Genomic DNA, 26,507 nt, shown 5'->3' with positions numbered 1-26,507 from the left:
TGCGCATTCATTCTCCTCGCACACTCTGTTATCACACACTTCGTAACACACCTCTCTCGCGCACACTCTCCCGGTACGTACTCTGTAACACTCACCACGGGTGTGCACTTCAGGAGGTGTCATGGCAGAGTCTGGGATGGATCCATCGAGCCAGGTCTCAGTGATGAAGTATGCACAGTAATCACGAATATCATTCCTGATATCAATGTCAATTCATGTACTTTGTGGAGGGAGCGAGTGAACGTTAGCAAGGAAAATGGTTGGGAACGGTGGACAAATGTTGCTCTTACGCGACCTTACAAGCAGGCCCTGCGTTTGCAGCGCTTCTGCTCCCGTCGAGTGTGCAAACTGTTAGAACCTCGACTAATGTCAGTGACGATACAACTTCTGGTAAAGCTGAAGCACTAATAGACATCAGATTCCAACTCAGCACAGTTGTTCCGAATCAATAAAAGCTCCTCTCTGTTGTCGACTCTAATTGCACACACTGAAGAAAACAATAAAACTAAAATTGAAAAAATAATAAGAACATGCACAGCCATGTCGTCATAGATCTGCGCCATCATGCCTCATGAAACGAACGACCAAACGGATTCATACAATACTAGCAACGGTACCTGCCCTATGGGCAGGGCTTCAATTGGGAGGCCCAAATGAAAAGGCAAAATATCAGAAATTGCAGGCTTTTTTATTTTAAAGATTCATATAAACATCCGTTGAATCATATCACACGCAAATCATCAAAATCTAAACAGTACATGGCGCCCATTTTGAAAAAAGATTGAATTCTGCAAAACGGAAGCGGCCGCAACACATCTTTCTCAGTCGCACGTTTATGTGTGAAGATTGCCCGCCGAATCTTTAACGTGGAAGTGGCCGCTACACCTGTTTCTCAGTCGCTTTGCACATGCTGCCGTGTTACTTCGGAGCCGCACGTTTATATCGGAAGAGTTCGTCAGAGGTCGATCTACTCTCTCCTGGTACGTATAATTTCAACAAAAGCCACATCACTGTTCATATCGGTAAATATTATTCCATCGTGTTTGGAAAAACTGGAAAATTGGAAAACTTGGAAAAACAATATAGCCTATTTTACTCCCAGGGGATCCCAGGAATACCCACCCAAATTATCGTTGTGATCAGTTAAGCCGTTTTTGCGGTACCTTCGAACAGACGGATGGACATTTGGTGAATTATAGTAAGATGACAAATATTAGAGTAATTCGTTCACACAGTAGGGAATAACGATAATAAATGGACGAATACAAAAACATTTCAATACAAGTTAAAATAATAAACAGGTAGTTGTTCAAAGTTCACAACAAAGTTATAGCAGGCCAATGTGTGCCTATGTTTAAGAGGATTAATGCTGTCCCAGCCAAGACTGACCTGGTGAAAGGATAAGGGCCTGCGCAGGGTGAGGAAATTGGCGAAGCAGCAGGTGAACACGCCACAGTCAGTACTATTACTCTGCTGTGGGATCTAGAAATACAGACATATTGGAACCAAATCATGCCTTGCATACTCCACCTATCATACCCCAACCACACCAATGCTATACTCTTCAATAAGTGGCTCAAAACTGGAATGATGCATCAGCAGTCAGATCAAAAAGAAGTCTTCATTGTCATTATTTTTTGTGTATATAGTCGAGGCTCATGGGAGAGCTAGTAGCAGTCGGGTGAATGGATCAGGAAACAACAGGACAAAAGCAACAGCAGAGGAGGGGGGGGGGGGGGGGAGGAAGGGTGAAGGGTGGGGGGGAAACAACAACAGCAGAGCCAAAGGTAAACACAGGGGGAGATTTGGACAAGCAATGGTGTGGGGCAGGAGAGGATGGTGTATGCAGAAGAAACTAAGGAAGGAAAACTGGAAATTTGGAAGGAAGAGCAGGAGTGGGCAGGAATGGTGGGGAGTTCATGATGGTAGATTGTCTATATATATATATATATATATATATATATATATATATATATATATATATATATATATATATATATATATATATATATATATATATATATATATATATATATATATATATATATATACAAATATATAAATATATATATATATATACAGTGGAACCTTGACTTACGAGTTTAATCCGTTCCGTGACCGAGCTCGTAACTCAAATTGCTCGTATCTCAAATCAAATTTCCCCATTGAAATGCTATTAATCCGTTCCAGCCCGCCAAAAACCACACCAATTTTTTTTTAAATATACAGTATATATAAAAATATCTCGCGCTTTATATTTCACCTGTATGCAGCATACAAGTTGGCAGGATGGCCTGGACTGGAGGTACGCACACTTGACTCTAAAGTCTAAACTGTCCAGCCTGGGTTTGAATCCCGACCCAGCTATAACCTGTCATGGGTGAATCACAGGCAGGGTGATTCATCAATGGGTGTACCGCTAAACTGGGCGCCCCGTTTGCGTCCCATTAGTTGTTGGATGTTAAGGATCTCACCGTGTTTTCCACAAAGAGAAGGCGAGCTATCGCCGGCACTCTGAACAAGTTGACGGCAGAGATACTGTACTTGCACGGCATGATAACCACGTGTCGCACGATCTCTTGTCATGGTCCACAAGATTATCACAGAGAGGTGCAGCTTCCAGCGTTTCGAGATCTGATCCAGGCCTATCCAACGAGACCGGTCCCAGCGTTCTAGGCCCGGTGGTTGTCTCAGACGGACCCGACAACGGCAGTGTTCGTTTTAACTCGATTCGATTCGAGCGCCGACGTGCCGGCGAACAAAACCGGTCATATCTTTTGAACGCGTGGCTCGATTTTTACAAAATAAACTTTTTCTTGAAGGTCTGAACCGTGCGCTCAAAACGATACCGAGTTTGACCCTGAGAGAGCCGTTTTGCGCCGGCAAAGGCGCCTTGTGTGACGTGAGGACCACGTCGTGCTGCATAGATTATCATAAATTATCATATCATTATCGGCGGCGTTATATATCATTAGCGCTATACGACAGAGATACTGTACGTGCACGTCAAGATAACCACGTGACCGGAGCCCACCTGGCGGCGGAAACTCAAAATAACCGAAATGCGAAAACTAAAATGCAGCGCTATACTACGACAGAGATACTGTACGTGCACGGCAAGATAACCACGTGACCGGGTGGCGAAAGCTCGTAACTCGGATCTCGGCTCGCATCTCAAAGCAATAAACTGCCAGAGTGACGGCTCGTATCTCGAAAAACTCGTAAGTTGGGGCACTCGTAAGTCGAGGTTCCACTGTATATATATATATATATTGTTGCAGATATGAGGATTGTATTTTTTTATTGTGTGCTTTATTATTATTATTGCTTTATTCTGCGCCTTCCTGCCTCCAGTCTGTTGTATAAAGGTCAAAGGGTGTCCCGGTAGTTAATTCCATAAAGCATCCATTGAAGGACACTATAATCCCCTTGTTCAGTAGCTTATATCCTTATTATGTGTTTTAGGGTAAGGCCTTGTCTTCCATTAAAATGACACTCCATTGCACCAAGTGAAAAAGATAGATTCCCTTCATTGAAGGACACTTCCATCGGAAATATATATATATATATATATATATATATATTTCACTCACTCACCGCAGGCAGGTAGGTGGTCTTTCTGTCTTCTACCGACTCCTCTCCGGCCTTGCACCCCCAGCTCTCTCTGTGCTCTGTCCCCCAAATATTCCTACAGGTCGCACAAGATCTGCCAGCAACCCTCTGATGGTTAAACTGCCGAAATCTCGGCTCTCCGCTCACCTTCACTCTTTCATTCCTCTTTTCTCCCGCCTCTGGAACAAACTCCCTCACTCCCTTCAATCCCACTCCTCCCTCCAGGTCTTTAAAACAGCTGTTCACCACCATCTCTTATCTTCCCCCATCCAAAACCTTGATCTTTTCTACCCCCGCTAATTCACCCCAGATCCACCTTGTTTGAAATTCCAACTTCTTTCCTGGAAGTCCTGGCAGTGTCCATATGTTTTATACCTCTCCCACTGCCCCCTTCCCACGCCCCCCCCTCCCCCCAAAGCCCTCGCCCTCTCTCAGATCTCTCGATGTCTCCATGTCTCTCGGTCCCTGCTCTCAAATGTTGTGTTTGTGTCCTTCCCCCTCTCTCCCCATCTTGTCTACCGCTCCCTATGTTATATGTTTTATGTGTCGGTTTGTCTTTCTGTGTGATTAATGTTCGCTCTTTCACGAGCCTCGATATTGTATACAAAAAAAAAAAAAAAAAAAAAAAAAAAAAAAAAAAAAAAAAAAAAAAAAAAATTCCCATTCCCAAAAACCTCCATTTCCCCTTTCGTCATGGCCAAGCCTCAATTTCCAGTTACATCCCCTCCAAAGCCACCATTGAACATGTGCTCGGGTTGGGGAAGAAAGGCGTGCCCGCCCGTTGTCATCAAGGGCGGAGCCAGAGGGTCGCGCGACCAACCATGGCCGAGGTGAGCACACCGATGGGCGTGTCCTAAAAGCCGGCGGCTTAATCGCTGGAGGCGCTATAAAGGCGCGCACGCAAGAGCTGAGTCGTGGAGCTGCGTAGGGAGGTCCATGAAAAGAGCAGAGTTGAAAAGGTCCAAGAGGAGAGCTGCGTAGAGAGGTCCATGACAAAGAGGGGTCCACGACAAAGAGAGGTCCATGACAAGAGTGGCGGTTGCATCCACAGCAGCTTGAGCCACCGAAACTGCATCCCCAGCAGCTGGAGCCACCGAAACTGCAGCCACAGCAGCGTGGGGCCTGGACGGCAGTTTGGAGCAGGGCCGCGAAGGAACGGCGGCTGCCCAACGCGCCGATCGTGCTGCAGGACCCGTTGGACCTCCCTCTCCCTCAAAACATCCACCTGCCATTCCTATCATCATTCCCCGTGTAAGTGTATTCGTAGTCTGTCTTTTGTCTTGTCCCTGGGTATTAATTAAGTCGGTTTAGATAAGCTAGCGATTTTCACTGTGTCTCTGAAAGCTTCTGTATATTATTTTATTATCTTTCCTTCTCCTTGGTTATTTTGAGCCTGTAAATAGTAATAAATAGTAATCGTATTTCAAACCTTTTTTTGCCTTCGTCTTCCTCTTCTTCACATCCGTGTCGTCTTTGTCTTTTCCCTCATTGAATAGCTGTGGCGCGATCCGGCCAACGTTTGGGAATCGGGTTTAGTCGGGGAAAAACTGTTCGGCCGTGGTGCCTCCGCTCGGTAAACAACATCTTATCCGCGGACCATAACTATATATATATATATATATATATATATATATATATATATATATATATATATATATATATATATATATATATATATATATATATATATATATATATATATATATGAGTGCTTTTGTGTGATATATATATATATATATATATATATATATATATATATATATATATATATATATATATACATATATATATACATACATATATATATACATACATATATATATACATACATATATATATATATATATATATATATATTTATGTCGGTGGGGGTAGTGATATGTAGAGCCAGATAGATCTGTGTCGGTAACGTGCTTCGTCTGTCGCGGTAAGGAATCTACCCTGTAATAAGTTTCATGTGTGGGCGTTTTGTCGGCTAAGATGTATACCTGTGGACATACCAGGATGTTCGTGTGATAAATAGAGTTAGGGATTAAAGAGTAGCACCCCTGTGTGTCTCACCTGGTCAGCCAAGCCTTTGTCCCTTATGGCAACGCACACCTGTAGACACCATAGATAGGTCCCTGGCACAACATTAAATGGTTCCCTGACATGACTTTGGAAGACGGACAGGCAAGGGGGGGGGGGGAAGCAGCTCGGGGCCCCGCCGCATCCAGCTGCACCCACGAGCTATCACCACGCTACATGCTACGAGCTATCGCGACGCTACGGTCCTGTGATTGGTCGGCGCGCTGGGCGCGAACCTCCAGCCAACGAGTGCGAGAGGCGCGAAGCTGGAAGGTTCGGTGGAAGTCGCTGGTTGGTCGCGCGCCAAGGCTGACGTCACCGAGAAGGTTATTTAAGGGAGCCCCGAACGCCATTTTGCGCTCTTGGTGCTTGTACATTTTTCTCTTCTCTTCTTCGTCTTGCGCAGCCCGAGTTGAGTTGAGTCATAGCCCGAGTGGAGTTCGCTTGCTTCTTGAACGTTTGCTTCGGGAGAGCAGACTGGGACGTGGCAGGCCGATCGTGTGTGAAGATCAACCTCACTTGGAGCCGCTAGCCTGCGTTGGACGCGCGGTGCTTTTCCTGCTTTGGGGCTTCGTGTGCGAACGGAGTGGGCGTTGGCTCGGGCCTTCGCGTTGCTGTGGTGCTGCAGCGAGGGGCCTCGTGGTGTGCGGCGGAGCTTGGGGACGCAAGACGACAGACGAGATAAGGCCGCATCCGCAGAACATTTTACAATTACATAACAGACGTTTTTCTTTTTATTAATTCATATTCCTGTGTCTCGTTTCTGAAATCTGTCGTGTGGGGACGTCCCGATTAGGATATTTATTACCGGCGTGTGCTTTTTCCAGTCCTTGCCTTTTTACCTGAATAAACCCTTATATTATTTTCCATTCCCTTTTAAACCTGTGCCCGGTTGAGTTAATTCCCTTACAGGACCGAAGCTGCAGTGGGTTCGTTGAAGGTAAGCTTTTGCCGCAGCCTTCCATTTTCCTTCTTCCTCCTGCGTTTGATAGTAAAATCCGTGTTTGGTCGTCGCCTCAATTAAAACCGTTTCGGCCTATCCGCGGTCTCTGGTGTAAACCGGAGTCGCACGACAATATATACACTACATGACGAAAAGTATGTGGACACCCAAACATCACACATCTCATTCCAAATTCATGGGCATTAATATGGAGTTGGTCCCCCCCCTTTGCTGCAACGAGAGCCTCCACTCTGCTGGAAAGGCTTTCCTCTAGATGTTAGAACATTGCTGCGGGGATTTGCGTCCATTCAGACACAAGAGCATTAGTGAGGTCGGGCGATTAGGCCTGGCTCGCTGTCGGCGTTCCAATTCATCCCAAATGTGTTCGGTAGCGTTGAGGTCAGGGCTCTGTGCAGGCCAGTCAAGTTCTTCCACACCTATCTCGACAAACCATTTCTGTATGGACCTCACTTTGTGCACGGGGGCATTGTCATGCTGAAACAGGAAAGGGCCTTGCCCAAACTGTTGCCACAAAGTTGGAAGCACACAATCATCTAGAATGTCATTGTATGCTGTAGCGTGAAGATTTCCCTTCACTGGAACTAAGGTAGCCTGAACAATGAAAAACAGCCCCAGACCATTATTCCTCCTTCACCAAACCTTGCAGTTGGTACGATGCATTCGGGCAGGTCGCGTTCTCCTGGCATCCGCCAAACCCAGATTCGTCCGTCGGACTGCCAGATGGTAAAGCGTGATTCATCACTCCAGAGAACGCATTTCCACTGCTCCAGAGTCCAATGGCGACGATCTTTACACCACTCCAGCCGACGCTTGGCATTGCACATGGTGATCTTCGGCTTGTGTGCGGCTGCTCGGCCATGGAAACCCATTTCAAGAAGCTCCCGACGAACAGTTGTTGTGCTGACGTTGCTTCCAGAGGCAGTTTGGAACTCGGTAATGAGTGTTGCAACTGAGGACAGACGATTTTTATGCACTTCAGCACTCGGCGGTCCCGTTCTGTGAGCTTGTGTGGCCTCCCACTTCGCGGCTGAGCTGTTGTTGCTCCTAGACGTTTCCACTTCACAATAACAGCACTTGCAGTTGACTGGGGCAGCTCTAGCAGGGCAGAAATTTTACGAGCTGACATGTTGGAAAGTTGGCATCCGATGATGGTGCCACGTTGAAAGTCACTGAGCTCTTCAGTACGGCCCATTCCACTGCCAATGTTTGTCTATGGAGATTGAATGGCTGTGTGCTTGATTATATATACCTGCCAGCAATGGGTGTGGCTGAAATAACCGAATCCACGAATTAGAAGGGGAGTCTCCATACTTTTAGTCATGTCGTGCATACAGTCACGTGAAAAAGTAAGTACACCCCATGTAAAGTTTTGACTTTTTCAACATATTTCAACATACAGCTATTTGATCTTCATTTCAACAATATTGAAAGATAAAGGTGATATAAATTTTGGCACCTTGATTTGAAATTTGAAACGAGCGGGATTTGAAAACGGGATTTGAAACGAGCTGTGCATGCAAGAAACCCCTCAAACATCGCACAGCTGAAAGAATTCTGCATGGAGGAGTGGGCAAAAATTTCTCCCAGTCGATGTCAGAGACTGGTGGACAGTTATAAGAAACGCCTACTTGAGGTTGTTTCTGCCAAAGGGGGCAATACCACCTATTAGAGCCAAGGGTGTACTTACTTTTTCCACATGCGAAATTTGCATTTTTGTTTATTTAAATTATACAATGGACTTCAAAATGTAAATGTTTCATATTTGTTATATTATATCACCTTTATCTGTCAATATTATTGAAATGAAGATCAAATAGCTGTATGTTGAAATATTGTTACAGACGTGGCTTAGATGTTATTTACCGAGCGGTTTGGTATGACCACGTCTGCACAAGTTACCCGATTATACCCGAACGTTGACTAATCGCGCTACGCTAGGTCAATGAAGGAAAAGACACACGGCTGGGATTAAAATGACACGACACCATGGATACGGTTCTCAAGACCTCCGGAGGAGATTATATTCGTTCGGAAGGTCAGATTACAGGGACGAGAGGTACAGCATAGAAAGACAAGCACTTAGACACAATCTTATCTTAACCCCAACAGACGACAGATAAACGGGACAAAAGGCTGACTCACACGGGGATTGATGGCTAGGAAAGGCAGGATCGATGGCTCCAGGTGCACCTGGGCTCAGGGACAGAATCGGCTCGGTCCGGTCCAGAGATGCAGCATGCAGGGAGGTCGCAGCGCTCGGAGGTAGTGACTTGCTCTTCTTCAAGCTGGGGGCGCATCTGACGTCACGTCCGGTGAGTCGCTTCGTATATCCGGCGGGGAGTGACACGCCCTCGGCTCGTTAGCTCCGCCTCGTGGAATCGGCACGTTGCTTCTCATTGGGTGCGTGCGGGGGGTTTACCAGGCTCCGCCCTTGACGAGGAGCTGACAGCCAGCCCCTTCGTGGTAACCCCGTGGAGCGCATGGTCATGGCGGCTAACCGAGCTGGTGGGAGGACGCACACTCCCCCCCGCGCGCCGTGGTTGTAGTTGTTGTTGTAGCTGTAGTTGTTGTTGTTGTTGTTGTTGTTTGGGGAAGAAGATGGAAGGAGGTATGGGAAAGGTCCTAAACTCACTACTGGTGCCATATAATCACATTCTGGTGCAACGAAGAGTCAGAATTAATGGAAAGGAGTCCTTAACTGACATAGACTAAGAATAACTAGCAAGATGTCCGAAAGTTGTCTACGTGAGATGCGGTGGACCTGGGCACGACATTTAATGGGGGAAAAAGGGGAAGGTCGGCTCTACTGATTGTTGTTTACAGACAATGGGACTAGGGAATGGGGGATTGGGGATAGTTGGGGAGTATTGGGGGAAATAGGGGAATATTTACAAGCGGATATGGAGGCCAAATTCCATATTCGCAACAATATGTTGAAAAAGTCAAAACTTTACATGTGGTGTACTTACTTTTTCACGTGACTATGTCTATATATGTATATATATATACAATTGAGAATAGATTATGCCAGTTATTTCATCACTACATGTTCAGCATAAGTGTACGTAACAAGTCAATGACAAGGCAGTGTTGAGTTTGTTTTACGGAGCTCCCTTGTCTCCCCTTCCAAAATGTTTGTCTGAGCTCCTATTCTCCCCCACCTTTGCGTTGTGCAGTGCCTTCAGGAAGTATTCACACCCCTCGACTTTTTTCTGCATTTTGTTATGTTGTAGCCTCAATTTAAAATGAATAAAATAAAATAAAATCGTTACCGATCTACCCAAAATATACCCCATAATGACAAAGTGAAAACATGTTTTTAGAAATTTTTACCAGTTAATTGAAACTTAAACACAGAAATTTCCAATTTACATAAGCATTTAAGTTGGCTCGTAACAAACAGAAGAGTTGGCTCGTAACAAGTTGACTGCGCAGGGTAAGTATTCTATGAATACCATCGAGTTTCCCGTTCCCACGTATTGTCTGTCATTAAGTGTTTCCTCTTTTTAAATAACAGCACCGAGATTCCAGCAAGCAGTGTCCACGTGGCATACATGTGTCTCCATGTGGTTCAGAGACGGAAGGGCAGCCTTGTGTGCTCAGCTTACCAAGAAGCTACGTGCATCCTTGTGGGACAGATACATCGAGAACAAGGTGTGTCTTACAAGACCACGTACAGGAATGTGCAGGCAACCTTCCCGCAGGGAGACGTACCTCTGAGGGAAGTCAATAATCATGTGACGCATGGGCAGAAACATCCCTTGAGCGAAGGTAATAAAAGGGCGTGCGTGACGAGCGGAAATAGCCCTCCTGTCTGTTGTTCCTGCCAATAGAGCAAGTGTGATCCTGAAACCACCTATCCTATAAGAGCTCACCGTGCTCCTAACCCCAGGACACTGACCTCCACCGCACCATGGCTATCTTTGCTGTGGGAGAACGTGCACTCATTTATTGGCGGTTCCTTCCCCCTTTCTGTTAATCGTGAGCGGTGGAGCCGGTAAGCGGACAAGCCTGCAAGCGTGTGCCTTGGAGAGATTTTTGCTCCTACACCATGTGCGAGCAATGATGCTCGTGCAAGAGGTAATTTTGTGACTCATATTCTTTGTCCCCATCTGTCCTGTCACCTGTATGAATGAGTTAACAATTCAGTGCCATTGTGTGCACGAGGCTTATTTTGATTTCATTGATCTCATTCTGTGATCGTCGCTAGCTGCCGTTTCCCTTCCTTTCTCTCCGCCCCATTTATGGTTAATACATTGCTTGTAAATGAGAACCGCGTCTGTGTTCATTGTTGGGATGGGAAACTCCACAGCGCAAGTCTAATTGGCAGAATAAACCAATACGTGGGTCAATCGAATCATAGCACATTATTTCAAAGCGGACTGTCCTCTGTTAATCGCTCGGCCAATTAAGGGAGGATAGATTTGCCACGGCTGCGCAACTCTCTATCGCCGGTGAGTACAAATTAAGGGTGGAGGCGGAGACCCGTCGACCCTTTCCCACTTTGCGAGAGTGCTGGTTGTTAAGGGTCCGTGTGCCGTAACGATATAAAATATTACCCGAAACAGACATTGAAAATTAGCCCTTTGGTCGTGCAGCTTCAATTTCCATCGCCAAACGTGAAAATGAAGAAAATTAAAAGAAATCCAATTTTAGGTCGAGAAAATTAAAGGAAACTGGTTGCATATGTTGTGCTCTCACAACATGCCTTGACACAACACAACTCCACATCTCAAGTCCCCATCTCTTCAGAACCAAGACGTGCCAACTTACCGAGACGAGACGTACCTCTGACTTCTTGCTTTGTGTCTGCCAGTGATCAATGTCGAGGAAACGTCGTCTTTTCACCAAACTTTCTTCCATCAGATATTCCCTGCAATGCAATGCATAATGTACATGCAGTCCTAAACATCCATTGTTAACACAAAGCTGATTTAGGGGCTCACAAGATAAAACTTTTAGAAAAATTAATAAATTCTGGAGGCATCTGCAAGAATAGAGCACGGTATTTTAATATCTCATCTCCATTAAGGTGCTTGTGCCGCCCACATCCACACCAGACAACAGCTGCTCCAATTATGGGAGCTTGCCACAAAAAAAAAAAAAAAAAAGGGTAAGTGCAAGAAGCCCCTGCGCCAAGCCATTTGATGCCCCCTTGCATGCTAGTTGATGCTTCAGTGACATGTACACAAAATTGAGGTTTATTGATGGTCAAGTTGGCAGGCTGTTTATGTAAATATGTATAAAAAAAAGGCCAAGTAATCATGACAACAACATGGTAGAAGGTTCTACATGATCTACCCCAACAGTGCAAGATATACCTTTCCATGATCTACCCCAACAGTGTAAGATATAACTTTTCGTGATCTACCCCAACAGTGTAAGATTCCTACTATAAACGTTATAGAGACTGTGCTGCCAAATTATACAGACTTGGCATTTAATATGGAATATTTTTTTCTGGCGGTGAACTTACTTTTCAAGATGTCTTAGTACCAAAAGTTCATTGGAATTATGTTGAAATTATTCTAGATTTTGTTAATGTGACCTTTAAAAGAAAGAAAAACCGCATTTGACATTTCGAAACAAATAAATTGATCCTTGAAAGTGATGTAAACTGATATCGAACTCAATTCATGGACAGTACTGTGTTAAACTTCTGTACGTTTTCCAGAAGTATCTCTTTATTTTGCACATTAGCCAAATTTTTTTTTAACAAAAACAAAAGTTAAATTACGACTGGGATTACAGACAGTAAAATTACAGTTCAGTACTTCGTGTAACCCCCACAAGCATTCAGGAGAGCACGTACACGTTGAGGCATGCTGTTCACGAGCTTTGCCAAGGTTTGGACAGGAATTGCTTGCCATGCAGTGACAACGGCCTGCTGCAATTCACGCACAGCGGTCGGCTGCTGGTCCAAGTGGTCGATTTGACGCGTTAATTTTGCCCACAAGTTCTCTATCGGATTCATATGCAGGGACATGGCAGGCCACTCCATATGCTCTACACCACGGTCAGCAAGAAAGTGTTGGATCATGCGAGCACGATGAGGCCATGCATTGTCATCTTGGAAGACAAAGTTTCCTCGAAAGGCTGCACGAGCAAATGGAAGCAATGTTTCTTCCAGAATGGCCCTGTACTTGAACTGGTTCAGGTTTCCATTCAGAACAACCAGGTCAGTTTTGCCGCCTGCATGAAAAGCAGCCCAAACGGTCACCCCACCACCTCCAGCTTGGACTCTTGGCACTATACAATCTTTGTTGTAGGCTTCATGCACTTGTCTGCGCACTCGGACGCGGCCATCTTGACGATAGGCCAGAAATCTAGACTCGTCACTGAAGATCACGTGATTCCAGTGTCCTGGCTGCCATTTGACGGTGCTCTCTGGCCCACTGCAATCGGCGCTGGCGGTGTTGTCTGATCAGGCGTGGCTTTCTCAGGGGACGCCTGGCACGATAGCCTGCTTGAACCAGTCGTTGGTTGAATAGCCTTCTGGATACAGGCACATTTGCCAGTTGCTGCCACTCAGCCCCAAGCCGATTAGCTGACTTGGTACGGCCATTGCGGACTAACCGGTGCAGCTGGCGATCATCCCTCCTTGTGGTTCTGCGGGAACGTCCTGGCCTCGGTATTGGAGTAGGGACACCCCTCTGAGCATTTCGTTTCAGGATCTTTGACACCTGACCTTGAGTGATGCCATACTGCCGAGCAATAGCATGCTGTTTCATGCCGTAATTTCGTATAGCCCCCACTCCATGACAAACAGCATTGTCGAGTTGACGGACCATCTCCAGAGGAAGCGGCGATAACCTTTGGAGACGTGCAGCAGTTGTTTTCCACTAATACAGAACGCAACAACCCTTGTATACCCGACTGTGAAGCCAATCATCAAATGCACCTGTCTGTACATTTTGCCACGCCACCTGTGATATAATCCTGTTGTTGACTTCTTGCTGCGACAGACAATCAGTGACATGGTTCTTTTAACAAATAAATCACCAAAGTGTAAAAGAAACTCACTAGATTGATATACTGAGTTAAGAAAGTAAACCCAAGTCAAGAAAAAATATATATTCCATATTAAATGCCAAGTCTGTATATACATTCCTTGATAGAAGCGAGGGTCATGGAACAGCAAGGTAGACCTTACACTCCCTTGGACAAGGAGGGATAATAACCATTGCGGATGACAACATATATGGCGATGCACTGCTTGCGTGAAGCCTTAGAGATAAGAGCGAGACAGAACAGCCTCTGAATGATGGCTTCATAGAATGGAGAAGTGAGGTAGAAAATAACTGAGGTGTGCAGTCAGTTTGCATTTCGGAAATTTAACCAGGATGGGATTACTGGAAGAATACATGCCGCTTGAAGTACATACACAGAATCGGAGGGGGCAGAACGCAGAAGGAGGCAATAAATTAAAGAAGAGGCAATAAATGAAAGAGATATCATTTACCCTTCTAAAATGTGAAAGCATCAGACCTTGTGCTTCGGCCTCATTACAGGACAACCCAATAAGTTTGAGAGCATTAGATCTATAGAATCCAGAAGACACAGAAGTGACCCTGGAATCCCAGGCCATCGTGGAGCCCAACCATTAAGCTATGAACAAAAGCGTCGTAGATTTAGCAACTCTTATTTTCCAATGAAAGACTTGGATCGATGGTGTCTGCATCTTGCTTTGGAGGCCAGCGTTAATACTATGTGGTCAGCACAGGAAAGGTCATGGCTGAGAGTGAAGCCTAGAGGTTCAAGACACTCAACCTCCTACAGTCAGACAGAACCTCTTACCAAAGAAAAAGGTGTGTTTGTTTTATGGTCCACCCGGAGGGACAACGTGAGACAGATTTTTCCACGATTGAAGGACGTGTTCCATTTATCAGACCAATGTCTAATAATTTCCACATCAGTGGAGTGATATGCAGCTGTTTTCTGCATAACAGAAGTATGGGGCAGTGCATGCATGACACATTGTGAAGTCTGCAAAAAAAAAAATCTTGTTTCTTTTTTTGCCACAGCATTAGAGAGGTCAATAATATAGATGACGAACAAGACTGGGCCCAAAACACTGTCTGTGGAGCTCCAACCTCCACTGGGAGACAGAATGAGAGGGTTCCATTGATGGCAGCATGTTGACTGCAAGAGTAGAAGAAGGGGGTGGGGTAGTGGAGGCGGGAGGAGTCGCACCCGGATCGTAGACATAATAATAATCTTTTAAGTCCCATATTCAGGGAAATTACTCTTTGGTGATACCGTACGTTAACCATCCTAAAAACATAAAAGACAAAGGGAATAAGAAAACAAAATAAAAAGATGTAAAATATAAAACATTTCAAGGTTTTTTTTTTTAATACAAGATCGAGGCTCGTGAAAGAGCTAACATCAATCACAAAAAAGGACAGACACACAAAACATACAATAAAGGGAGCAGGAGAACAGGGACAATGGAAGATCCGTGGGAGGGAGAGGGCTTGGGGGAAGGAGGCATGGGAAGGCGGGGGAGGGGGTGGTTCTAGGTATAAAACATATGGACACTGCTAGAACTTCCAGGAAAGAAAGAAGTCGGGCTTTCAAAAAAAAAAGTGGATCTGGGGTGATTTAATGGGGGTAGAAGAGATCAAAGTTTTGGATGGGGGAAGACAAGAGATGGTGGTGAACAGCTGTTTTAAAGACCTGGAGGGAGGAGTGGGATTGAAGAGAGTGAGGGAGTTTGTTCCAGAGGCGGGAGTAAAGAGGAATGAAGGAGTGAAGGTGAGCAGAGCGTCTTGATTTTGGCAATTTCACCAGAAGAGGGCTCTGGCAGATCTTGTGCGACCTGCAGGAATATTTGAGGGACAGAGCACAGATAGAGCTGGGGGAGCTAGGCCAGATAGGAGTTGGTAGAAGACAGAAAGACCACCTACCTGCCTGCGGTGAGTGAGTGAAAGGCCCTCGGAGTTAGCTTCATCGTGGGAGATTCCAATGATTCTGAAAGCTTTGGTTTCAACAGCGAGAAGACAAGCTAGGTGTGAGGCAGGGGCACCAGCCAGAGGGGAGAACAGTATTCCATTGAGCTGCGGATGAAAGCCTTGTATGTGGTGAGGAGCTCAAGTGTGCCAAGGAAGGACTTCACACTATGGAGGATGCCCAGTCGGCGACTGGCTTTGGAAGCTAGATGGGAAATGTGGTTTTCCCAGGAAAGATCATGGCAGACAGTGAGACCCAAAAGCTTGAGTGACAGAACTTGTTGGAGAGCATTGTTCAGAAAGTAGATGGGAGGGTTTTCCAGTAGGTCTTTTCAGAGAGACTGATTCTGCAACTGCAATTGATTGCAACCGATTTCAGAGACTCTGATTCTGCAACTGGACCTGACGGCATCAGCCCACGGGTCCTAAAATCCTGTTCTTCCGCTCTTTCACTCCCTCTCTCTGTTCTCTTCACTCTCTCTTTTGCTCAAGATCAACTGCCATCTGCTTGGAAATCAGTCGACATCACCGCTTTACACAAAAAGGTGCAAAAACAGATCCTAGCAACTACAGACCAATCAGCCTTCTCCCAATTATCAGCAAAGTCATGGAATCCATCATTGCTTCAGATATGAAATCTTTCCTCTTCTCCAATGGCTTGATCTCTGATCATCAATTTGGTTTCAGACCAGGTCATTCTACTCTGGACATGCTGCTTCTGCTGTCTCAACAATGGATGGAGGTCCTCAATGCCAAACAGGAAATTAGAGCTGTCTCCCTCGACATATCACGTGCCTTCGATACGGTCTGGCACCCCGCTCGGCTCACCAAACTCTCCTCCTTTGGTATCCATGGAAATCTCCACGCATGGCTGGCGGACTTCCTCTCTAGTCGTAGTCAACGTGTGGCCCTGAATGGGTTTCTCTCATCTCCTCTTCCTGTTCAGGCTGGAGTTCCCCAAGGCAATGTTCTGGGCCCTGTGCTTTTTCTGGTCTTCATCAATGATCTCTCTGACTCTCTTGAAAATCCTCTCTATCTCTTTGCTGATGACTCCACTCTCTGCAGCTCTATTCCTCATCCCTCAGATCGGCAGTCTGCAGCCTCCTCACTCTCTGCAGACCTGGACAAAATCACAGATTGGGCAAACAAGTGGAACATGTCTTTCAATCCTGACAAATCTCACACTCTTACGATGTCTCTCCGAAAAGACCGACTGGACAACACTCCCATCTACTTTCTGAATAATCCTCTCCAAGAAGTTCTGTCACTCAAGCTTTTGGGTCTCACTATCTGCCATGATCTTTCCTGGGAAAACCACATTTCCAAGCTGGCCTCCAAAGCCAGTCGCCGACTGGGCATCCTCCGTCGTGCGAAGTCCTTCCTTGGCACACCTGAGCTCCTCACCACATACAAGGCTTTCATCCTGTTCTCAATGGAATACTGTTCTCCCCTATGGGCCGGTGCTCCTGCCTCACACCTAGCTCGGCTTCACGCTGTTGAAACCAAAGCTTTCAGAATTATTGGAATCTCCCGCGATGAAGCTATCTCTGAGGGCCTTTCACTCACTCACCGCAGGCAGGTAGGTGGTCTTTCTGTCTTCTACCGACTCCTCTCCGGCCTTGCACCCCCAGCTCTCTCTGTGCTCTGTCCCCCAAATATTCCTACAGGTCGCACAAGATCTGCCAGCAACCCTCTGATGGTTAAACTGCCGAAATCTCGGCTCTCTGCTCACCTTCACTCTTTCATTCCTCTTTTCTCCCGCCTCTGGAACAAACTCCCTCACTCCCTTCAATCCCACTCCTCCCTCCAGGTCTTTAAAACAGCTGTTCACCACCATCTCTTATCTTCCCCCATCCAAAACCTTGATCTTTTCTACCCCCGCTAATTCACCCCAGATCCACCTTGTTTGAAATTCCAACTTCTTTCCTGGAAGTCCTGGCAGTGTCCATATGTTTTATACCTCTCCCACCGCCCCCTTCCCATGCCCCCCCCCCAAAGCCCTCGCCCTCTCTCAGATCTCTCGATGTCTCCATGTCTCTCGGTCCCTGCTCTCAAATGTTGTGTTTGTGTCCTTCCCCCTCTCTCCCCATCTTGTCTACCGCTCCCGATGTTATATGTTTTATGTGTCGGTTTGTCTTTCTGTGTGATTAATGTTCGCTCTTTCACGAGCCTCGATCTTGTATACAAAAAAAAAAAAAAAAAAAAAAAAAAAAAAAAAACCGTAGCTCAATGGAGTACTGCTCTCCCCTCTGGGCTGGTGCTCCTGCCTCACACCTCGCTCGTCTTCACGCTGTTGAAACCAAAGCGTTCAGAATCATTGGAATCTCCGCGATGACGCTATCTCCGAGGGCCTTTCACTTAATCACCACAGGCAGGTTGGTGGTCTTTCCGTCTTCTACCGACTCCTTTCCGGCCTTGCTCCCCCAGCTCTCTCTGGGCTCTATCCCCCAAATATTCCTTCAGGTCGCACAGGATCTGCCTGCAACCCTCTTATGGTTAAACTGCCAAAATCAACACTCTCTGCTCACCTTCACTCCTTCATTCCTCTTTTCTCCCACCTCTGGAACAAACTCCCTCACTCTCTTCAATCCCACTCCTCCCTCCAGGTCTTTAAAACGGCTGTGCACCACCATCTCTTATCTTCCCCAATCCAAAACCTTGATCTTTTCTACCCCCGCTAATTTCACCCCAAATCCACTTTTTTGAGGTGCCGACTTCTTTCCTGGAAGTCCTTGGTGTCCTTGCGTTTTATACACATCCTGCCTCCCCCCAGGCCCTCTCCCTCCCACACATCTCCCGATGTCCCTGCTCTCAAATGTTGTGTTCGTGTGCTTCCTCCCCTTCTCTCCCCATCTTGTTGACCGCTCCCCTTTTTATATACTTTGTTTGCTTGTTTGTTTGATTTGTTTGTTTGATTTGTTTGTTTGATAAATGTTAGCTCTTTCAGGAGCCTCGACTCTGTATACAAAAAAAAAAAAAAAAAAAAAAAAAAAAATACATAGGAAGAGTGTGAGATTTGGCAGGATTGAAAGACATGTTCCACTTGTTTGACCAGTCTGCGATTTAGTCCAGGTCTGCAGGGAGTGAGGAGGCTGCAGACTGCCGATCTGAGGGATGAGGAATGGAGCGGCAGAGAGTGGAGTCATCAGCAAAGAGAGAGAGAGGATTGTCAAGAGTCAGAGAGATCAGTGATGAAGACCAGAAAAAGCACAGGGCTCAGAACACGGCCTTGGGGAACTCCAGCCTGAACAGGAAGGGGAGATTAGAGAAACCCATTCAGAGCCACATGTTGACTACGACTCGACAGGAAGTCCGCAATCCATGCGTGGAGATTTTCATGGATACCATAGGAGGAGAGTTTGGTGAGCAGAGCGGGGTGCCAAACCGAAAGGTTATTACACAACAGTGGGGTTTTGTTCATCCGATCAGTCTGGAAGAGATCCAGAGAGGGAAGGATCTCCTCAGATACGAGGCTCACGGGGTGGACGGCATGTCCAGCAGATTGGTTTAGGTGATACCGAACGCCTGCTGTGTAAGATGTACAACCGCTGGCTGTTTTGCGGGTTTCTTCCTCGCTGCCTTAAAAAGCATAAGATGGTGTTGATCCCCAAAATGGCCAGCCCCAAACATCTGTCCAATTACCGGCCGATTACAATCAGTAGTTATCTAGTTCATTTACATCACAAGATCTTCGCCAGACAGTTGTTGGGGGTTTTTAACCTCCATCTGGCGCAGCGAGGGTTCAGGTGGGGTGATGGTTGCACGGAGGGAGAATATTAATATTCTCGATGGGATCCTTAGGGAATCCACGCGTAACCTCACCCTCCCCCCCCCCCCCCCCCCCTCCCCGTGCCTCACTGTGCTGGATGTGTCGAAGGTCTTTGACTCCGTCAACCACGGAGCGATTCTTAAAGCTGCGCAAGGGATGGGTGTTCCGGCCCCGTTCCTCATGTGCCTTAGTAGATCTTACAAGAACATCACAACCATCTTAGATCGTTACCATGCCGAGTCAATTCCAATGACTCGTGGTGTGAAGCAGGGCGATTCACTCTCTCCGATATTGTTCAACAGTGTCCTCGACGAGTTACTGAGGAACTTGCTGGAGGGAGTGGGTGTAAGGCTGGAGGTGAAAACATCCAAGCCTTGGCTTTCGCCGACAACCTGATCCTGTGTGCCAGAACACCGGCCGGGATTCAGTCATCAATGGATGTGGCTCAGGCAGGCCTGGAAATAAACTGTGAAAAATCAGTCACGCTAAACATTGTCATCGATGATGCTAATAAGCGCTATTTAGTCGATGGCGTGCAACGGTTTCCTCTTGGCGGGAAGGAGCTTAGACCATGCACAGATGATGGTTCTGCGCTCGCTAAACCAGACTTTTCAAGGAAGAAGCAAACTAATTGAAGTAGTTCAGCAGAAGAGTTTAAATACCTGGGGATCAAGTTCCTCCCCAGGGGAGTTGCTCCGGCTTATGGGGTGCCCTTGGAAGAGGGACATGTGAACCTGAGACGAGCGCCGTTAAAACCACAACAGCGGATGGCGATGCTGCGGGGGAATCTGATGCCCAAACTCCAGCACGAATTCGTGTTGGGTATTGTAGTGAAATTATACTGAAGGTGAAGGTGAACCCGGGAGTGCTCGCTTATCCCACTAAAGGGGCGTCTATAAGACCCGGGACGACCGCGACGTAAGGCCACTCCTGCAACATTTACTGTGACATCTAGTCCTGTAGTCTTGAATGGTATGTACGCACCTATATGCTGGACTTGCTTGCTTTGCCTATTGTTATCGGTCTTTCCCATGTAATACCCCGATTCTGATGTCTATTGCATGAATGTATTTTACAGGATGTTACCACAGATCTAAATGATATTAAACCAATTAAACCAATTAAACCAAACTAACCCTAACCCTAACAAGTCGTGTGTGTGGATGATTTTCACGACATTTAATATCATTTAAGATCTACGAAATGGCGGGACACAAGATGATCGTTGTACCGATCCTCGACGCCGACTCACAAACCGAGGAGTCGGGGTCGGAGTTCACTCACTGGCTCAAAACGCTGGAGAACTATTTCGCAGCTCAGGAAACTGAGCCCACTGCCGGGGTGAAACTGTCTGTGTTACAGTCGAAGGTTAACCACCGCGTCTACAGGTGCATTCAACGGTTTGCGACGTACGCTACTGCTCTGGCTGAGCTAAAGCGAATATACGTAAGGACACGGAACCCGGTTTACAACCGGCACCAGCTCTCTCAGCGGCGACAACAACCAACGGAGTCGATCGATCGCTACGCACAGGAGCTGCGACACATCCTTGCGGACGGCGCACAGGAGGTGCGGACTCACGAGCAAGTTCAGGATGACCTTCTCCGAGATTCTTTCGTCTCTGAGGTCAGCTCTGTGGGCTTGAGGCTCAGGCTCCTGGAGACCGCTGACCTGACGTTCACGGAGGCCCTACGGTTGGCTCACGTTTTTACGGATGCCCGTGAACAATCTACCGCTTATGACCACCCACGAGTCGTGGCGGGGACTTCTCAACTCGCGCGACCGACCGAGGATACGGGAGCGGACTCGACTACGGCCGAGTCCCTGGCTGCTCCTGAGGCGGACTCGGATTCCGGCCTGACTGCTGCTACCGCTGCCCGGCCACGGCCAGAACGGTACGCGAAGTGTTATTTTTGTGGCAACCGGCAGCATCCCAGGTCAGAGTGCCCGGCTCGGGAGGCAATATGCCATCTGTGCTCCACCAAGGGCCACTTCGCGAAGGTCTGCAAGAAGTCCGCGCGAGGCACGCGAGCCCGCGCGCCCTTGAATGGGCTTATCGCTGAGCCAACGGACCGGGCACCGAGCGGAGTGCCCCGCCCGGCCTTGATGAGCGTATCCCCTCCTCGTGGGCCCCTGGCTGCACGCTCGTCCTTGGAGGGGGACATTGGGCCGCCCAAACAACTGGCACGACCACGACCGGCCACGGAGCGATCGGCCTTGGCAGGCGTCCGAACGCCCACCTCAAACAAGCAACAAGGTACTGCTTTGAAAACTCCTCTGGATTCGCAGCGAACGCTGCACATGACACGAGCGCCATCCGACGGCGGCTTTTACGAATTACACGCTATTGCCCCAGCTCATGAAACGGTGAATGGCAGTGATCCTCTACGCGTGACTCGAGCGCCCTCTGACGGCGGCTCTTACGAATTACACGCACTTGCTCCAGCACGGCCAACTATGCGCTTGTCACGAGGGTCCTCCACAGGCTGCCCGAACGACCGGCAAACTGCAGCCAGTGTGGGAACGCCCTCTGACGGCGGCTCTTACGAATTACACGCACTTGCTCCAGCACGGCCAACTATGCGCTTGTCACGAGGGTCCTCCACAGGCTGCCCGAACGACCGTAAAACTGCAGCCGGTGTGGGAACGTCCTCTGACAGCGGCTTTTACGAATTACATGCTCCTGCTCCAGCGCGGCCAACTATGCCCTTGTTACGAGGGTCCTCCACGGACTGCCCGAACGACCGGAAAACTGCAGCCGGTGTGGGATCCACTCGCGAAGCGCGATCTTCTCGCCCGGACGGCACAATAACTGCCGGATCTTCCGGCCTTGCTCAGGCCATCATTCCGCTCAAGGTCGAGGACGTTTTTGCGCAAGCCTTAATCGACACGGGGTCTACGGATAGTTTTATCGATCAACGACTAGTGCGTCAACATGGGTGGCCGGTTCTCGGGACTACACGACGGATCTTCATGGCCTCCCAAGGACTTCGGCTGAGCACAAAAGGGGAATGTCGATTGAAACTTGTGATAAAAGGACGCATGTTCCCAGACGTGCAACTCATGGTATTACTTGCGTTATGTGCTGACGTTCTGTTAGGACACGATTTCCTTAAGCGACATGGACGTTTGGAAATGGACTTCGGTGGGCCGGACATGCTTGCTGTGTGCGCACTCGCTAAGATGGACGTGGAGCCTCTCTCGCTGTTCCCCAACCTGACCACTGATTGTACTCCTGTAGCCGTAAAATCGTGGCGCTACTCCCGCGCAGACGCGCAATTCATTGCGGAAGAAACGGCCCAGCTCTTAAAGGACAGTATTATAGAACCCAGTCGGTCGCCGTGGCGGGCCCAAGTCTTAGTGGTGCGAAGTGAGGCCCATCGCCGGCGCATGGTAATCGACTACTCACAGACGATTAATCGTTTTACACAGCTGGATGCCTACCCCTTACCGGGGATGGATGCACTGGTACATCAGGTGGCCCTGTACTCCGTTTACAGCACTCTCGATCTGCGTAGTGCGTATCATCAGGTCCCCATCTCTAGGGCTGATCGCGTCGATACAGTCTTTGAATCGGGTCAACGGTTGTACCAGTTCACTCGACTCCCTTTTGGGGTAACAAACGGGGTCTCATGTTTTCAGAGGGCTATGGATGACCTCGTTACGAAGGAGAACTTGACGGATGTCTTTGTCTATCTGGACAATCTTACGGTTTGTGGGTATGACGAGGGGCATCACGACGCAAATCTGAAGCGCTTCCTCGAGGTCGCGCAGAAATATCGCCTAACCATGAATGAGGCTAAGTGTCATTACTCTCTACGCACGATAGATCTTCTGTGGTACACTGTGACCCATGGCTCTGTCTCTCCGGATAAGGAGCGTCTGCGACCTTTGCTCGATATGGCTCCGCCTAGCGATCGGGCTTCGCTGAAACGCGCTCTTGGGCTGTTCGCCCACTATTCAAAGTGGGTGCAAAATTTCTCCGCGAAGCTCCGCCCCCTTGTGGCCTGCGACACGTTCCCCATGGGCCCGGCCGCCATGGCAGCCTTCGGGGGCCTTAAGGCCGACATCGCTGGCGCCGCTGTAGCGACGATTGACGAGAGTGCATCTTTCGTCTTGGAAAGTGATGCCTCGGATCATGCGATAGTGGCGACTCTCTCCCAAGGGGGGCGCCCTGTGGCTTTCTTTTCACGGACTCTCACCTCCGCTGAGCGGAGGCATTCGTCTGTCGAAAAGGAAGCGTACGCGATCGTCGAATCAATTCGGCGATGGCGACCGTACTTACTCGGGCGATGTTTCCAAATCGTCACGGACCAACAAAGCGTTGCGTTCATGTACGACATCTTACATGCTCAATGCATTAAGAATGAGAAAATCACTCGCTGGTGTATCGAACTCGCCGACTTCTGCTACACCATCAAATACCGCCCGGGGAAGGATAACCTGGTCGCCGACGCCTTATCAAGGCCGGCCACTTGCGCGGGGGTTGTAACTTTGGAGGGACTGCGTGCTTTGCACGGCACTATGTGTCGTCCCGGGGTGGCGCGTTTCGCGCATTTTGTGCGCAGTGGTAATCTGCCGTACTCGATTGAGGACATCCGCCGGATCTGCCGTGACTGCACTATCTGTGCGGAACTCAAACCGCGTTTTTACAACCCTCCTATGGGGACGCTGGTTAGGGCCACTAGACCGTGGGAGAGATTGGCGATGGATTTCAAAGGGCCGCTGCCGGTGTCGAGTAACTCTCGTTATCTGCTCACTATCGTTGATGAGTATTCGTGATTCCCCTTTGCTTATACGTGCGGGGATATGACGGCTGCCACGGTTATACGGTGCCTGCAAAATTTGTTTTCTATGTTTGGGTATCCGGCCTATGTGCATACCGATCGGGGTGCGGTGTTCCTGTCTCAGGAGGTGAGGGGATACTTGCTCCAAAATAATGTCGCTTCGAGTTACACCACCCCGTACCGGCCCCAGGCGAATGGGCAGATCGAACGCTTTAATGGGATTATATGTAGGGCCGTCATGCTAAGCCTCAGGACCCTCGGCCGGGGCCTCGATAAATGGGTGTGGTCACTACCTGCGGCTCTAAACTCTATCCGGGCTCTCCTATGTACAGCCACCAACCAGACTCCTCACGAAAGACTGTTCCACCACCCTAGAAGCTCGGGTAGTATCCAATCTTTACCCAGCTGGCTCGCTGAGCCGGGGCCGGCCTATCTCAAACGAGCGGTTCGCACTAGCAAGTACGACCCCTTTGTTGATAAGGTGCGGGTACTCCAGGCTAATTCCGAGCATGCTCGAGTGATAACGGCAGATGGACGCGAGTCTACTCTCTCTGTACGCCATCTCGCCCCTTGTGGGGTCGACGACAGGGATATCGACGAACCAATCTACGAGTCTATGGACTCTACCGAAGCTTCCTCTATGGGACTACTGCCGACACTTCCGTCGTCGCCTACTCCCTTGCCTGATGGCTCTGGGGTGCCCCCTCCGACACCTAACTCCGACGGCTATTCCGACGCGGGGGATTCCGGGCTTGGGGACGCCGTACCCGGTAGTCTCCGGACACGAGCTGGCAGGGTAGTTCGCCGCCCCGACCGCTACGGGTGGACCGACTGACGTGGAATGACGTACCCCAATCGATTATTGCTGACGCATGCTTGCGACCTGCCTAGCGGCAGTATAGTTTTAACGGCGGGGTGAATGTAGTGAAATTATACTGAAGGTGAAGGTGAACCCAGGAGTGCTCGCTTATCCCACTAAAGGGGCGTTTATAAGACCTGGGACGACCGCGACGTAAGGCCACTCCTGCGACATTTACTGTGACATCTAGTCCTGTAGTCTTGAATGGTATGTACGCACCTATATGCTGGACTTGCTTGCTTTGCCTATTGTTATCGGTCTTTCCCATGTAATACCCCGATTCTGATGTCTATTGCATGAATGTATTTTACAGGATGTTACCACAGATCTAAATGATATTAAACCAACCTACGGGACAAGTCGTGTGTGGATGATTTTCACGACAGGTATAGCCCGGACAAGTACGCTCCGTAGGTTGGATCGTCAAGTGCCACCATGTGCGGCTCTGGCTAAGACTACTGAAGAATACTCTGCCTGGCTGAGGCGAGTCGAGTTCCCCAGTCTCAGGGCTCGGTGCTCAACCAGAATTGCATTCAGTCAGGCAGAGCATAGATCGAGTCGGTGAAGGTGAGGGGCAATTTGCTCCCCACCGGATCCTGCTCGAACCAGCAGGCCTGTGGATGTTTAGAATAGGTGGTGTGATGCAGGTTGCCATGCAAGAGAGACCCTTGTCCTATATCTACCAGGCATGCATCCGTACCCATTCTGCCAGAGTTCGACGACACGACGACATATGTTGCTTCGTGTTGTGGAAGTCTGAATGGACTCCCACCTGTAGCGAGATGTTTCTCTTATTAAGAGAAGGTGAGTTATCGCCGGCATCTTGTTTCAAATTTGTTTATTGCGTGTTTCAATTCTGAGGATTAATAAATGTCATTTGTCGTTACTGTTTAAAGACAATGGCAAATTTTGAATGATGGCATCTTCCACCAATTGTTTAAATCCTCACATCTCATGACACCAATCATTATAATCTTCAAAATGTATTTTGCCAATAAAGGTCAAGAGTATAATTAGTGATAAATCTTTGAGTAATCTGCATTATGAATGAAAGATATTGTGTGTTGCTGTGTTTTGAAATACTTATGAATAAAGTCTACATTGATAATCTGTGAAAGGAAGGGATATGTAAAAGAACAAAGCTGTTTTGCCCGACAAGAGTTCTCTCTCTGGCACTGGAGCTACAAAACACAAAACACCAAAACATCATTCTTTCATCTTCCACAGCTTATCTCAAATGACTTGAGTTGAATTAACAACAAATGTTTTACCATGCTCATGGTGACAATTTGCCTCAAATCCCTGACCCATCGTTGGACCTCTCATCTTTCAGTCTGACGCCTCAAAGCACAGAAGAATTTCCTTTGTCTCAAGAAACACTATAAAAGGACTAGATTCAACCGAATCGGGTAGAAGATTTTCTGGAAACGTTTGTGTTGCTCTGTGGTCGTGTATGCCGGCATAGTGGACTGTTAAACTTTGTTGTAATCCTTGGTGT

At 47.9% G+C, this 26,507-nt stretch overlaps 1 protein-coding gene and 1 long non-coding RNA gene across 6 annotated transcripts in view; one reads left to right on the top strand and one right to left on the bottom strand.

Annotated features, from left to right (window-relative positions):
- The window catches only part of LOC137415054 (sentrin-specific protease 1), a 149,617-nt gene that overhangs the window by 28,890 nt on the left and 94,220 nt on the right, over positions 1-26,507 (bottom strand). For 2 of the 4 annotated variants that reach the window (XM_078766414.1, XM_068100612.2), the window contains 2 exons: positions 11,417-11,516; positions 1,390-1,482 (listed from right to left, as the gene is read on the bottom strand). In XM_078766414.1, the coding sequence (XP_078622540.1) occupies positions 1,390-1,482; positions 11,417-11,516 (193 nt within the window). The remainder of the gene's footprint in view (positions 1-1,389; positions 1,483-11,416; positions 11,517-26,507) is intronic. The other 2 variants (XM_078766415.1, XM_068100614.2) reach the window with 1 other exon arrangement.
- Positions 10,180-26,117, top strand: LOC137415057 (uncharacterized). 2 transcript variants are annotated; one of them, XR_013621031.1, is made up of 3 exons: positions 10,180-10,414; positions 10,536-10,723; positions 25,323-26,117. It is a non-coding gene; the product is annotated as an uncharacterized LOC137415057 (long non-coding RNA). The 2 variants fall into 2 exon arrangements; XR_010981990.2 differs by lacking the exon at positions 10,180-10,414 and having other exon boundaries at positions 10,442-10,723.

Source organism: Myxine glutinosa, chromosome 12 (genome assembly GCF_964187855.1).
Source record: "Myxine glutinosa chromosome 12, kmMyxGlut1.1, whole genome shotgun sequence".
Lineage (NCBI taxonomy): Eukaryota > Metazoa > Chordata > Myxini > Myxiniformes > Myxinidae > Myxine > Myxine glutinosa.
Note: the sequence above shows the minus strand (reverse complement) of the source record. Positions and strands in the feature narration are given on the sequence as shown.